At 33.2% G+C, this 13754-nt stretch overlaps 1 protein-coding gene across 1 annotated transcript in view; it reads right to left on the bottom strand.

Moving 5' to 3' along the window:
- Window positions 1-13754, bottom strand: part of LOC145668447 (uncharacterized) — a 75351-nt gene that overhangs the window by 11734 nt on the left and 49863 nt on the right. The window contains exons 2-3 of the mRNA XM_081736324.1: window positions 8439-9166; window positions 1111-1278 (exon numbers count right to left, since the gene is read on the bottom strand). Coding sequence (XP_081592450.1) covers window positions 1111-1278; window positions 8439-8618 — 348 coding nt within the window. The 5' untranslated portion in view covers window positions 8619-9166. The remainder of the gene's footprint in view (window positions 1-1110; window positions 1279-8438; window positions 9167-13754) is intronic.

Genomic DNA, 13754 nt, shown 5'->3' with positions numbered 1-13754 from the left:
ATGAAGAAATGAGTGTTGTCTCCATGCATCAAATACTGATGTTTCAATTTCACAGTATTTTAGAGACAGGAAAAGACGTATTACAGTATAATTGGCATTTAATAGGAAAAATATCAAAAATGAGACATATTTCATTAAGAGATCTTATCGAACTGAACTCAATGGTATGCTCCAGTTAAATCCTGATGTATGTATCTTTCGAGAAAATAGACAAAAAATAGTTATTTAAAAATAAAACTTGACGTTATACAATAGCAGGGCCACCTATCAAGATTAAATTGATATTGGAACACATCACTATCAGGCTTCAATTATGAAGTAAGAAAATTACACTATTCACTACTGTTAATGAGATATAACATAAAATTATCAATAAAACTTAAGTTTATTTTTTATTTATTTATTTTATTTTTTTGCAAAGCAAGTTAAACAAGCAAGCTAAGCATTCATAGTACTTGTAACATCTATAATTTTAGTCATATAAATATTTTAATATGAAACACATACGTGTTCCTTTTTTGAAAAAATAACACCATGCAAGAAAATACACATAGATGTACATATAAATGTAAAATTTTTCACATAATGTAGAACTTTAATATACGAGTACTTACAGAAATACTGAAGATCAAAGTAATATCAAATAATGTTGTTCACGTTCTAAGTGATGAACAATTTTAAAGCACTCAATAATTTAAATTATGGAATAATTTTAATGCGCTTAATTATACTAAAGAACAAAATAATTATTGTATGATCTCATGCGCGAAGACCTTAATTCGATTCACTTGATGCACACTGGACTCAAATAACATATATAACGAACCAACATAGAAAGTAGACTTATTTATTACGAATCCATACATACTGTTTTATTTTATACATTTTGCATTGTTCAAGTGTCAATATTATTATAGATATGAAATAAGTGTAAAGATTTGGTAGAATATACAATACGTAAAAGATACGAAAGAACACAATATAAGTTAAATATATAAAAGAATATAAAATAATCAAAAATATTAAACGAGAAGAAAATAGATCCAAACAAACATAAAAGAACATCAAATAGAAATAATACCAATATAGAAAAAAATTCTTAGAACTTACTTGGCATTCGAGACATCTACATGTGTCACTCATTTTGCATGTGATTCCCCACTGTGTTGCAAAGGCTTTGTACAATTCCTTCGTAGACATTGGTTTAAGTCGCTTTTTATCTTTTTTATCTTGGGCTTCAGCTGTTGCTTTGGCAGCTGCCAGTTCACCCTGAGCTTTCTGAAAAACAAAATGTAAAAATAAAAGGTTGTTCACTATTGCAAATAGCCGAATACTTAACATATCACTGAATATTAATTGTTATATTAAGTGAAATAATTCTATGTTATCCTTTGCATACACTACAGTACACGCTGGTCATTATAATTAGTATGGGTTATACTTTTGAGCTTTTTTTGTTCTTATGTAACACCCAGGTTAAGTGATGAAGGGGGGGGTCCTACTAGTAACAAAGGTTTCTAACCACAGCCGGGTCTTGAGTCCGGAGCAGTTAGCAGATGCACAGCATATCATGCAAGATCAACGCTCGGAGTATATGTTGTTCCCCACCACACTATTTGCCCTTCAAGACTTCTGGACTACAAAATCACGAGGTGGCCCAGCATTTTTCTATTTTAATGTCCCATTACTATGCACCGAGACCAAAGAAGGCGGTGATGAAGAAATGGATGACAATGTTGAAATGAAGAAATTGGGAAGAGACGGAAGAACCCCGATGAAACCCATGGACACAGTGCTTGTCCACCACAAAGTCCACTTAGCTCGAGCTAGAGGTCGAATCAGGCATCTCATGCACTAGATTAGAGCGAGCTATCATTGAACTACTTCAGCCCACCCCCGGCATTATCACCTTTGGATAGAGATAGTATTTTCACATCAACAATCATATATTAATATTAATATTATCAGTATGTATTTTTAGTATATAACACAGAGGTTCTCAACCTATTTTCTATCACGACCCCCATTTTATCACATCCCCTTGCCAGTGACCCACTTATAATTTTTGGTTTGTAATAAGCTTTGGGGTTTTCTTGTATAGACTCTACTTCTTGCGGGGTTCTCACGATATCCATCTATTTATATAGTAGTAGAATTCATTTCTTGTATCTCGTGGATACACTAACTTCTCTAAAAGCGAATGAATTTAAACCAAATTTGGTCAGTTTAGTCATTGAACCCAATCCGTCATAATGTTTCAAAATGTAGGCCGCCTGGAAATTTAAAAACTTCATAACTCCTTTAATTTTGAGTCATATGATAAACAAATATACTGATTTCTAACTTTGGTTTAAAAATTTTGGACAGTTGTTAAAAAAAAAAAAGTTATTCAGTATTTTAAATGACTTGATAATGTACGTCATGAAGATTGAATCGGGCATTGCCGCACTAGTGAAATCATACCATGCTTAGCTTTCAAATTTAATTCTATTTCAATATCAGGTTTCGTTGCATTTGTATTTTTCCGGTATTTCAATGTGCAGGTATTGTTCTGGTATTTCAATATGCAGTTTTCATTAGTTTCCTATTGTAAAACTCATTTAAATTGATTTTTAATTAACTCTGCACCTGTAGGAAATGTTTAGTAGAACTATTTTTTCTTGCTCTTAATAATATGTATAAAATAAAAATATGCCAATCAGAACATAAATTCAAAATAATATTTGAAAATATTTATCGGTATTAGATTCTAATTATATTTATATGTTTCGCTTATCTTCCTGCCCCAAGGTTGAGAAACCCTGAATAGTAAACAGCATGGTTAGAGTGAATATTATTACTGTACAGTATTTATCCGTCACTACATTAGTTAATAAAACTTTATAATATAAACAATTAACATATTTGTATAGTACTACAGTACGGTGTAGAATCGTAACCAATAGAAACAAAACTGTGCAAACACAACAATTACACAAACAGAATCTCTCATCACAAAAAAGAGTATTTTACAATGTATAATTAATTTCCATTAATGTTATTCATGATCACTAACATGGTAGAGAAAACTAAATACATGAAAGTGCGTCGGGACCGTAATACAGCAAATTATGGATGCGTTAAAATATTAAATAATACTTTTGATAAAGTGGATAGTTTCAAATATCTAGGATCAATATTAACAGAGGAAAATCATATTCACGGAGAAATTAAATGTCGACTAAAAGCAGGGAATTCGTGTTACTATTCGGTTCAAAATCTCTTGTCGTCGCGAATTCTGTCGAGGAATTTGAAGCTTAAAATATACAAAACGATAATCACGCCTGTTGTTCTGTATGGCTGCGAAACATGGTCACTTACTCTGAGGGAAGAACATAGACTGAAAGTATTTGAGAACAAGATCCTGAGACGAATATTCGGACCCAAGAGGAACGGGAATGGGGAATGTAAGAAACTTCATAACGAGGAACTACATAATTTATACGGTTTACCGTTAGGGTCGTCCAGTATAGGAGGCTTAGGGGGCGGGTCATGTAGCTAGAATGGAAGAAAGTAGAAACGCTTTCAGTCTTGACTGGAAGACCAATCGGAAAACGACTATTAGGATGACCTAGGCGCAGATGGGAGGACAATATTAAGATGGATCTCGCAGAGATTGGAATACAAAGTAGAAACTGGATGCAGTTAGCTAAGGATAGAAGTCAGTGAAGAGCTTTTGTGAACGCGGCATTGAACCTCTGGGTTCCATAGGTCACAGAGTTAGTTAGTTAGTTAGTTATTCATGATCACAATAAACAATGTTTATTATAATGCTGTATAAGTATTTGGAATAGGGGGCGCGGTGGCTCAGTGGTAGAGCGTTCACCTCTGGTGCTTGGGGTCTCGGGTTCGATCCCAGTCCCCGCCAAGTGAACTTTGTGGTGGACAAACGCCGTGCTCGTGGGTTTTCTCGGGGTTCTCCCGTTTCCTCCCACTTTCTTCATTCCACCATTTCACTCATCTCTCATCATCACCGTCTCCTTTAGCCTAACCGGCATAACCGTGGGACGTAAAACTTAAAGATTTCATTTCATTTTTTTCAAGTATTTGGAATGACGATTACCGTACGAAGCATAAACATGGAGGGCGTAAAACTGGAAAACATATTTAATGACAATATAAGTTATGAATATTACAACTCTGAGGTCATCTGTTAACGTTGTCTACTTATCTACTACTAGCCTAATCACAATTTTAGTCTTCAGAAGGAACAGTTAAACTGTATTTTGCTCTATACTTTTTTTGCTCTATAGCAATTAATGTTGAAACGGAAGTGATTGATTTTTGCCACTTCCAGTTTCACTAGAGGGTTGAGAGAGAGGTAAAATGGTACCTATTCCTAGAACGTTCAATAGATTCCCGAAAGATGTTCTCGCTGTCACTTATCGCTTTGTATCATTTCCGGTGTTAGTAGAGAGTTAAGGATGGAGATTGCACATACTATTGGGACACTTAATCAACTATAGGAAAAAGTATCTTGCTACTTATTTATCTATCGGTTATGTACTATAATAACAAATGTTAAAATCGGAAATTATTTCTGCCACCTGTGGTGAATGGAACACCTCCATTAACAACTTGATTACTAACTTTTGACTCTACATTCTACTCAAATTGATAGTTATCTAACACGTAGTTGAGATCTTTACCTCCTGGGCTGCAAAACATAAGGACAGGCGCAATATATACAGTATATATATATATATATATATATATATATATATATATATATATATATATATATATATATATATATATAAGGTGTTTCAAAACAACACCGGCAACGTTTGGGAGGTGATTCCTGACACCAAGATAAGACAAAAGTATAGACCAACCTCGGTGCACAAATGCTTCCTTTCGGAGTTATAGGCTGCCGTAAACATGAAAAAAATGAACTTTAAATGTCCATAGCTCCAAAACTATGGGACCTACCGTATTCGGGTAAAGACTTAACACACGAACTCATATGTGCCCTATCCAAAAATACATGTTTCAGAATCCTAAGCTACTCACGCAATAAGTTTTATAGAGGGGGTTTGGCTACGTGCATATAATTTGAAGTACTCACCAACTACCTCTATAAAAATTGATGCGGAAGTACGGTAGGATTCTGAAACTTAGATATTTCCATAGGGCACATAGTAGTTCCTCAGTGAAGTCTTGACCCGACTACGGTAGGTCCCATAGTTTTGGAGCTATGGACCTTTAAAGTTCATTTTCTTATGTTTTCGGCAGCCTATAACTTCGAAAGGAAGCATTTGTGCACCTAAGTTGCTCTTTACTTTTTGTCTTATTTTGATGTCAGGAATCACCTTCCAAACGTTGTCGATGTTGTTTGCAAACACTCTGTATATATATATACACTCACACACACATATATATAAGTATAGATAGATAGATAGATAGATAGATAGATAGATAGATAGATAGATAGATAGATAGATAGATAGATAGATAGATAGATAGATAGATAGATATAGATATAGATATATATAGATATAGATAGATAGATATAGATATAGATACAGATATAGATATAGATATAGATATAGATATAGATATAGATATAAATATAGATATAGATATAGATATAGATATAGATATAGATACAGATATAGATTTAGATATAGATATTTATGAGTCTTCTGATAAATCAAATTTCTTTAAAATATTCATATGTATAAACTTCAACTTTCTTGCGGTTTCGTTCAGTATATTGTAACTTGCAGCTTAAAATGCATATTATTTCACTTGGCACTCTTCCTTTAAAAAGGTCCAACAAACACACTATCTACTATCACGTAGTGTAATGACAGACAGGTAATTAACGGATAACAATGATGACTCACAAGTACACACTATTATTAATTTCGTTTCTGGAATAGTGAAGAATTTAATTCACTCGCTCATATAATACGTCACTGTAGTTACTAGAAGTATGTTCTATCATTTTTTATTTGACTTTTAGTTTAGCGGCCCTTTCTGCACAAGTGCTTACAGCTTAACATGGAATCCGAACCACAGGAGCTCCCCCTGGGAATCAAACCCGGTTGTTCCGCGCCAAAAGCGCTTACGCTAACCGCTTAGCCACGAGAGAGCTCTGTTCGATCATTTAAAAACAAACAAAACTTGCTGATTATATTGTATACTCTGTCTGTAATATGAATAATCTTCCTTTATAAGTTTCTAGCTTCTTACTTGGGTTTAAAGCTAAAAGAGTAAGCCATTCAGGATAAAAAAAGTGTAACTCATGAATTATTTTTTTTAATCTTAGAAATTTAAGTTGCATAGAAAATTGAAACAATAAAATGCCAAAAGTTCATCTACTGCTATATCTTTCTATAAATTTAATATTAATGAGCTTTGTTCTGCTATATATTTACCTAATTATGGTCCATAGCTTTAAAGCTACTATACGTATAATTTCAAGGTTACGTGCTCTGATATGAAAGAAGGTAAGATAATTCTATAGTTGACGGAATGAAAATACTAGAAAATATGAGAGAAAATCTAAGGAATTTATGTTACGTATCAAACGTTTTCATGGTATGGGATAGAACGAGAGATCCTTCAAACCAAAATAAGGGTCCTACAGGATACGAACCTCATCGCTACTGAGCAAACTATGTTTGTAGAGACAAAATCAGAAGTTCAAGATTATACGTATATTGTCTATGGGACATAAATCTCGAAACGTTGAAACATTTACAGCTTCCATTAATCCAACGTGAAATGTAGTAATAAACACAAATGTAGTAATGAAGTAACGATCAGTTAAAATTACCTGACAATAATAGACGGGAAAAGGAGGATGTAACATATTTTAAATTACTGTATAATAAAGAATAGTGATGAATGATTCATATATATGTTTCAGATATAATAGAGCATAACCTCTTGAATTTAAGTTGGTGAATTCTGACACAGTTGTGTCAGCTAGAGTAAATACATAGTTACCATTAACAAAACTGTGCTCTGTTATATTTGAAACGCACTGTTTTATATATTTGTACAGTCGTTAATAGAAAGTTAGTACTTTAAAGTATCTTATTAGTAAATATATTAGGAATGAGTGTACAAATTCGGTATTTCAAAATAACAAAAGTATTTCACATCCTATACAGATGGCAAGATGCATATGTCATTATCATTTATTGTTCATAAACGAGGTCCGATATATGTACTGCATTTACGTGAAGTGTCTTGTTTGAACATAAAGTAAACAGAATGCAGAAGTTGAACCTAATCAAATTTATGTGAGAGCATCTCCTGTCCATGTTTTAAGTCGTTTCATGTCGAACATATAAAACTATTTACCGTGAGATTTAGATGGCTGCTAATTTTATTGTCTTATATGATGAAAGAACTTTATACATTAGAGAAGATATTTAAAAAGCACGTTAATATGTCTACAGTGTAGTTTTAATTTCTACCCTACAGAATTCCTCTAGTTCTCGTGCGGTGTTTCCTGTATCGGTTCAAAATACTTTCTCGTGAGATTTGTCTAGTATTTCCGTTTTCTACTTCTTCAAATCACAACATATCGTATTGACTATGTCTACCGACTTTTACTGTTTTTATATTCTGGTAACCCTGTAAAGTAATGCAGAAAACTGCTCACGCTTTCCCTCCCAAAACTTCTTTCACACAATAATGCCAATAGACAGAACGTCAGCGATTCCGCAAAGCAAATTCAGGAACTCATCACGATACATAATACTTACTTGCTATACATAAATCGCTTCAAACAGTTTTCTGATTCACAAAGAAAATTTGTATGAGTTTAGATATTTGTTCTCAGATGCAGTATTGTTAAAAAAATTCTCATCATCCATACTTTTTTACAAGGTTACATGGTCTCAGCGGTACATAGATTACTTAATTATTTTGGCTTTGTTGGTTGATTGAATTCAAGTTCAGAGTCTTTCAGCACCAAAGCTATACGAGACATTGACCTACAGTATAAGGTGGAATCCGAATCACTGAATTGCATTTCATTTTCAATTTTATCCCACCAGGAATAGAACCAGGGACCACGGGCACCAAACGCATGCGTGTTAGTTACCAGACTAGTGGAGATGACTATATTGATTTGATTTGGAAAAAAAATCTTACAGCAAGAGAAGTATATCCCCGATTACGCATAAGAGTATAGGATTCTTGAAAGAGAGGTACGTGGCAAGGATTTTTGTACAAGACTGCATATATAATTTTACATTCATTTACAAAACTTACCACGTTGTTTGATATAGGTTTATACTTCGAATTACTGCCAGTTGCCATTTCAAAATTTCCACACAATCTGATCTTAGTAGACTAACTGTTGTTTCACTGGGTCACTTACTACAAACTATTTGCTAACTCTAAACTCAACACACCATGTGAAGAAAATTGCTTACCTCTGCTAATACATCCTCATAGGAAGGGGGAGGAGACTTTGGAGGCGGTTCCTCTACTTCATTTGGTGATGCAACCTGCCTGTATCTCGGTGGGGGCGACAGAGGAGTCGCGTTGCTAGGAGGATCGTTTTCATCGTCCATTTTTAGCTTAAGATCTTCAGGTGTAGCCGGTTCTTGCATTTGTTACTATATAGGTCAAAGCTATGTAGTTGTAGTACTTTTCACAGAGCAGACTAATCAAGTAATGTTATATATACAACACAAAAGGATAACACAGCGCAAAATTGGTTTTCTTTCTCCTATGTTTACTTCTAACGAAACTTTTTTTCTCTTCTTTATCAAATACAAAAAGATTCGTTATTTTGTTCGGCGTTATAAGACTTTAAACGAAGTTGTGATTTCTTTTTCACTCTCTATTTCTACCCACTTTTAAAAGTTGGATATATTTTACTTCCTTCCTTTATAATGCTCTCTTGGTGTGGGTATATGTAAGTTATACATCAATATATATAAAGAAAAAATGACACGATTGGTCAATTATTTTTTGATTCATGAACAAAAGCATTTATAGTTTAATTAGTCTGATTCCACAAGTCAAAAGGTCGATTTCTCTAAATCTTCGATTGTTTCACTTTCGTACAAATTGTAATTTTAAATCGATTAATTCTTTGTGCTATATAGTTTCTTATTTACATCGTGTTACGTCGATAATAATTGAACGTTACCACCTGTAATGAGAGAAGAAAAGAAAGTATAAATAGTCTAATTCTACAATAATATATAGACCGTATAATAAAAAAACAATAATTGTCCAATAATGAGCCATAACACTAATCGAGCTGAACAAAATGGCATGTGCAAGTTATCACACGAAGTTCTTGAGAAAATGAACATAAACTATGACGCTAAAAATATGTCCTTTGTGGCCAGATAAGCAGGATCAGAAACATGTCACTTATTAAGGTAACACTGGTATTAAAATATACTGCTATCAAACCTTTTATCGTGTTTCTTGCAAGATGATATTACACACTAAGGTTAATAAGATATAATAAAATGAAGATGTTATCAGCTCTCTAATTTTAAAGACCTATCAATTAATATTTTGAAACTAGTACGTAGTTTTCGTAATACATATTTGTCTCCCTAATTTTAAAGAGCTATCAATTATTATTTTCGAAGCTGTACTATTTCTTGCAATACTTATTTATCTCCTTAATTTTAAATACCTTACAATTAATGTTTTCAGAGTTGTACGTAATTCATATAATATTTACGTATTTATCTCCTTATTTTAAATAGCTTAGAATTAATATTTTCACAATTGTACATACTTCTTGTAATACTGAGCTCCTCCGTGGCTAAGTGGTTAGCACACGCGCCGTTGGATTCAGAGACCTAGGTTTGATTCCATGTGGTTCGGATTCCACGTTATTCTGTAGGTTCACGTCTCATATAGCCTCGCTGTTGAACGGAACGTAAAACTTAAAATCAACTCAACTCTTGTAATACTTACTTATAATATTAAAATCCAATAATTGTTTGCCATTACTAACCTACAATGAAGGTAAAGTGATGCTTTCCACACCTCATATGGAACCTACACTTGAGATGCTAAATCTAAGTTAAAAGAATAATTTATCTCTATTGCTTACCGCTTTTGCTCCAAATAAATCTAAAATTAAGATCGTAAGCGGCAGATTTCTACAACTATAGTTTCAAAAAGGGGATAGAAGCACGCAGTGAACATATTTTTGGGACACAAAACTCATACCAAAAAATTCATTTCTCATCATCTACTACAGTATTTGGTATTTTGAGATACCAAATCTATATAAAAAAATTTCTCGATATTTCTTACCGCTTTTGCTCCTAAGATACCAAACCCATATCAAAAACAATTTCCCCTATTTCTTACCGTTTTTGCTTCTAAGATACTGAATCTACATTAAAAAACAATTTCTCGCTATTGTTTACCGCTTTTGCTCCTAAGATAACCGAACACTTATCAAGAAACAACTTCTCGCTATAACTTACCGCCTTTGCTCCTAAGATACTGAATCTACATGAAAAAACAATTCCTCGCTATTGCTTACTGCTTTTGCTTCTAAAATAACCGAACACTTATATAAAAAACAATTTATCGCTATCTCTTACTGCTTTTGCTTCTAAGATACTGAATCTACATTAAAAAACAATTCCTCGCTATTGTTTACCGCTTTTGCTCCTAAGATAACCGAACACTTATCAAAAAACAATTTCTCCCTATCTCTTACCGCTTTTGCTCCTAAGATACTAAATCTACATTAAAAAACAATTCCTCGCTATTGCTTACTGCTTTTTCTTCTAAAATAACCGAACACTTATAAAAAAAACAATTTCTCGCTATCTCTTACTGCTTTTGCTTCTAAGATACTGAATCTACATTAAAAAACAATTCCTCGCTATTGCTTACTGCTTTTTCTTCTAAAATAACCGAACACTTATAAAAAAACAATTTCTCGCTATCTCTTACTGCTTTTGCTTCTAAGATACTGAATCTACATTAAAAAACAATTCCTCGCTAGCTATTGCTAACCAGTTTCGCTCCTAAGATAACCGAACACTTATCAAAAAAAAACAATTTCTCGCTATGTCTTACCGCTTTTGCTCCTAAGATACTGAATCTCCATTAAAAAACAATTCCTCGCTATTGTTTACCGCTTTTGCTCCTAAGATAACCGAACACTTATCAAAAAACAATTTCTCCCTATCTCTTACCGCTTTTGCTCCTAAGATACTAAATCTACATTAAGAAACAATTCCTCGCTATTGCTTACTGCTTTTTCTTCTAAAATAACCGAACACTTATAAAAAAAACAATTTCTCGCTATCTCTTACTGCTTTTGCTTCTAAGATACTAAATCTACATTAAAAAACAATTCCTCGCTATTGTTTACCGCTTTTGCTCCTAAGATAACCGAACACTTATCAAAAAACAATTTCTCCCTATCTCTTACCGCTTTTGCTCCTAAGATACTAAATCTACATTAAAAAACAATTCCTCGCTATTGCTTACTGCTTTTTCTTCTAAAATAACCGAACACTTATAAAAAAAACAATTTCTCGCTATCTCTTACTGCTTTTGCTTCTAAGATACTGAATCTACATTAAAAAACAATTCCTCGCTATTGCTTACTGCTTTTTCTTCTAAAATAACCGAACACTTATAAAAAAACAATTTCTCGCTATCTCTTACTGCTTTTGCTTCTAAGATACTGAATCTACATTAAAAAACAATTCCTCGCTAGCTATTGCTAACCAGTTTCGCTCCTAAGATAACCGAACACTTATCAAAAAAAACAATTTCTCGCTATGTCTTACCGCTTTTGCTCCTAAGATACTGAATCTCCATTAAAAAACAATTCCTCGCTATTGTTTACCGCTTTTGCTCCTAAGATAACCGAACACTTATCAAAAAACAATTTCTCCCTATCTCTTACCGCTTTTGCTCCTAAGATACTAAATCTACATTAAAAAACAATTCCTCGCTATTGCTTACTGCTTTTTCTTCTAAAATAACCGAACACTTATAAAAAAAACAATTTCTCGCTATCTCTTACTGCTTTTGCTTCTAATATACTGAATCTACATTAAAAAACAATTCCTCGCTATTGCTTACTGCTTTTTCTTCTAAAATAACCGAACACTTATAAAAAAACAATTTCTCGCTATCTCTTACCGCTTTTGCTTCTATGATACTGAATCTACATTAAAAAACAATTCCTCGCTAGCTATTGCTAACCAGTTTTGCTCCTAAGATAACCGAACACTTATCAAAAAAACAATTTCTCGCTATGTCTTACCGCTTTTGCTCCTAAGATACTGAAACTACATTAAAAAACAATTCCTCGCTATTGTTTACCGCTTTTGCTCCTAAGATAACCGAACACTTATTAAAAAAACAATTTCTCGCTATGTCTTACTGCTTTTGCTTCTAAGATACTGAATCTACATTGAAAAACAATTCCTCGCTATTGTTTACCGCTTTTGCTCCTAAGATAACTGAACACTTATCAAAAAACAATTTCTCCCTATCTCTTACCGCTTTTGCTCCTAAGATACTAAATCTACATTAAAAAACAATTCCTCGCTATTGCTTACTGCTTTTTCTTCTAAAATAACCGAACACTTATAAAAAAACAATTTCTCGCTATCTCTTACTGCTTTTGCTTCTAAGATACTGAATCTACATTAAAAAACAATTCCTCGCTAGCTATTGCTAACCAGTTTCGCTCCTAAGATAACCGAACACTTATCAAAAAAAAACAATTTCTCGCTATGTCTTACCGCTTTTGCTCCTAAGATACTGAATCTCCATTAAAAAACAATTCCTCGCTATTGTTTACCGCTTTTGCTCCTAAGATAACCGAACACTTATCAAAAAACAATTTCTCCCTATCTCTTACCGCTTTTGCTCCTAAGATACTAAATCTACATTAAAAAACAATTCCTCGCTATTGCTTACTGCTTTTTCTTCTAAAATAACCGAACACTTATAAAAAAAACAATTTCTCGCTATCTCTTACTGCTTTTGCTTCTAAGATACTGAATCTACATTAAAAAACAATTCCTCGCTATTGCTTACTGCTTTTTCTTCTAAAATAACCGAACACTTATAAAAAAAACAATTTCTCGCTATCTCTTACTGCTTTTGCTTCTAAGATACTGAATCTACATTAAAAAACAATTCCTCGCTAGCTATTGCTAACCAGTTTCGCTCCTAAGATAACCGAACACTTATCAAAAAAAAAACAATTTCTCGCTATGTCTTACCGCTTTTGCTCCTAAGATACTGAATCTCCATTAAAAAACAATTCCTCGCTATTGTTTACCGCTTTTGCTCCTAAGATAACCGAACACTTATCAAAAAACAATTTCTCCCTATCTCTTACCGCTTTTGCTCCTAAGATACTAAATCTACATTAAAAAACAATTCCTCGCTATTGCTTACTGCTTTTTCTTCTAAAATAACCGAACACTTATAAAAAAAACAATTTCTCGCTATCTCTTACTGCTTTTGCTTCTAAGATACTGAATCTACATTAAAAAACAATTCCTCGCTAGCTATTGCTAACCAGTTTCGCTCCTAAGATAACCGAACACTTATCAAAAAAAAACAATTTCTCGCTATGTCTTACCGCTTTTGCTCCTAAGATACTGAATCTCCATTAAAAAACAATTCCTCGCTATTGTTTACCGCTTTTGCTCCTAAGATAACCGAACACTTATCAAAAAAACAATTTCTCGCTATGTCTTACCGCTTTTGCTCCTAAG

This window comes from Thermobia domestica, chromosome 13, assembly GCF_964235325.1.
Source record: "Thermobia domestica chromosome 13, izTheDome1.hap1.1, whole genome shotgun sequence".
NCBI classification, from domain to species: domain Eukaryota; kingdom Metazoa; phylum Arthropoda; class Insecta; order Zygentoma; family Lepismatidae; genus Thermobia; species Thermobia domestica.
This window is presented reverse-complemented; position numbering and strand designations above follow the sequence as displayed.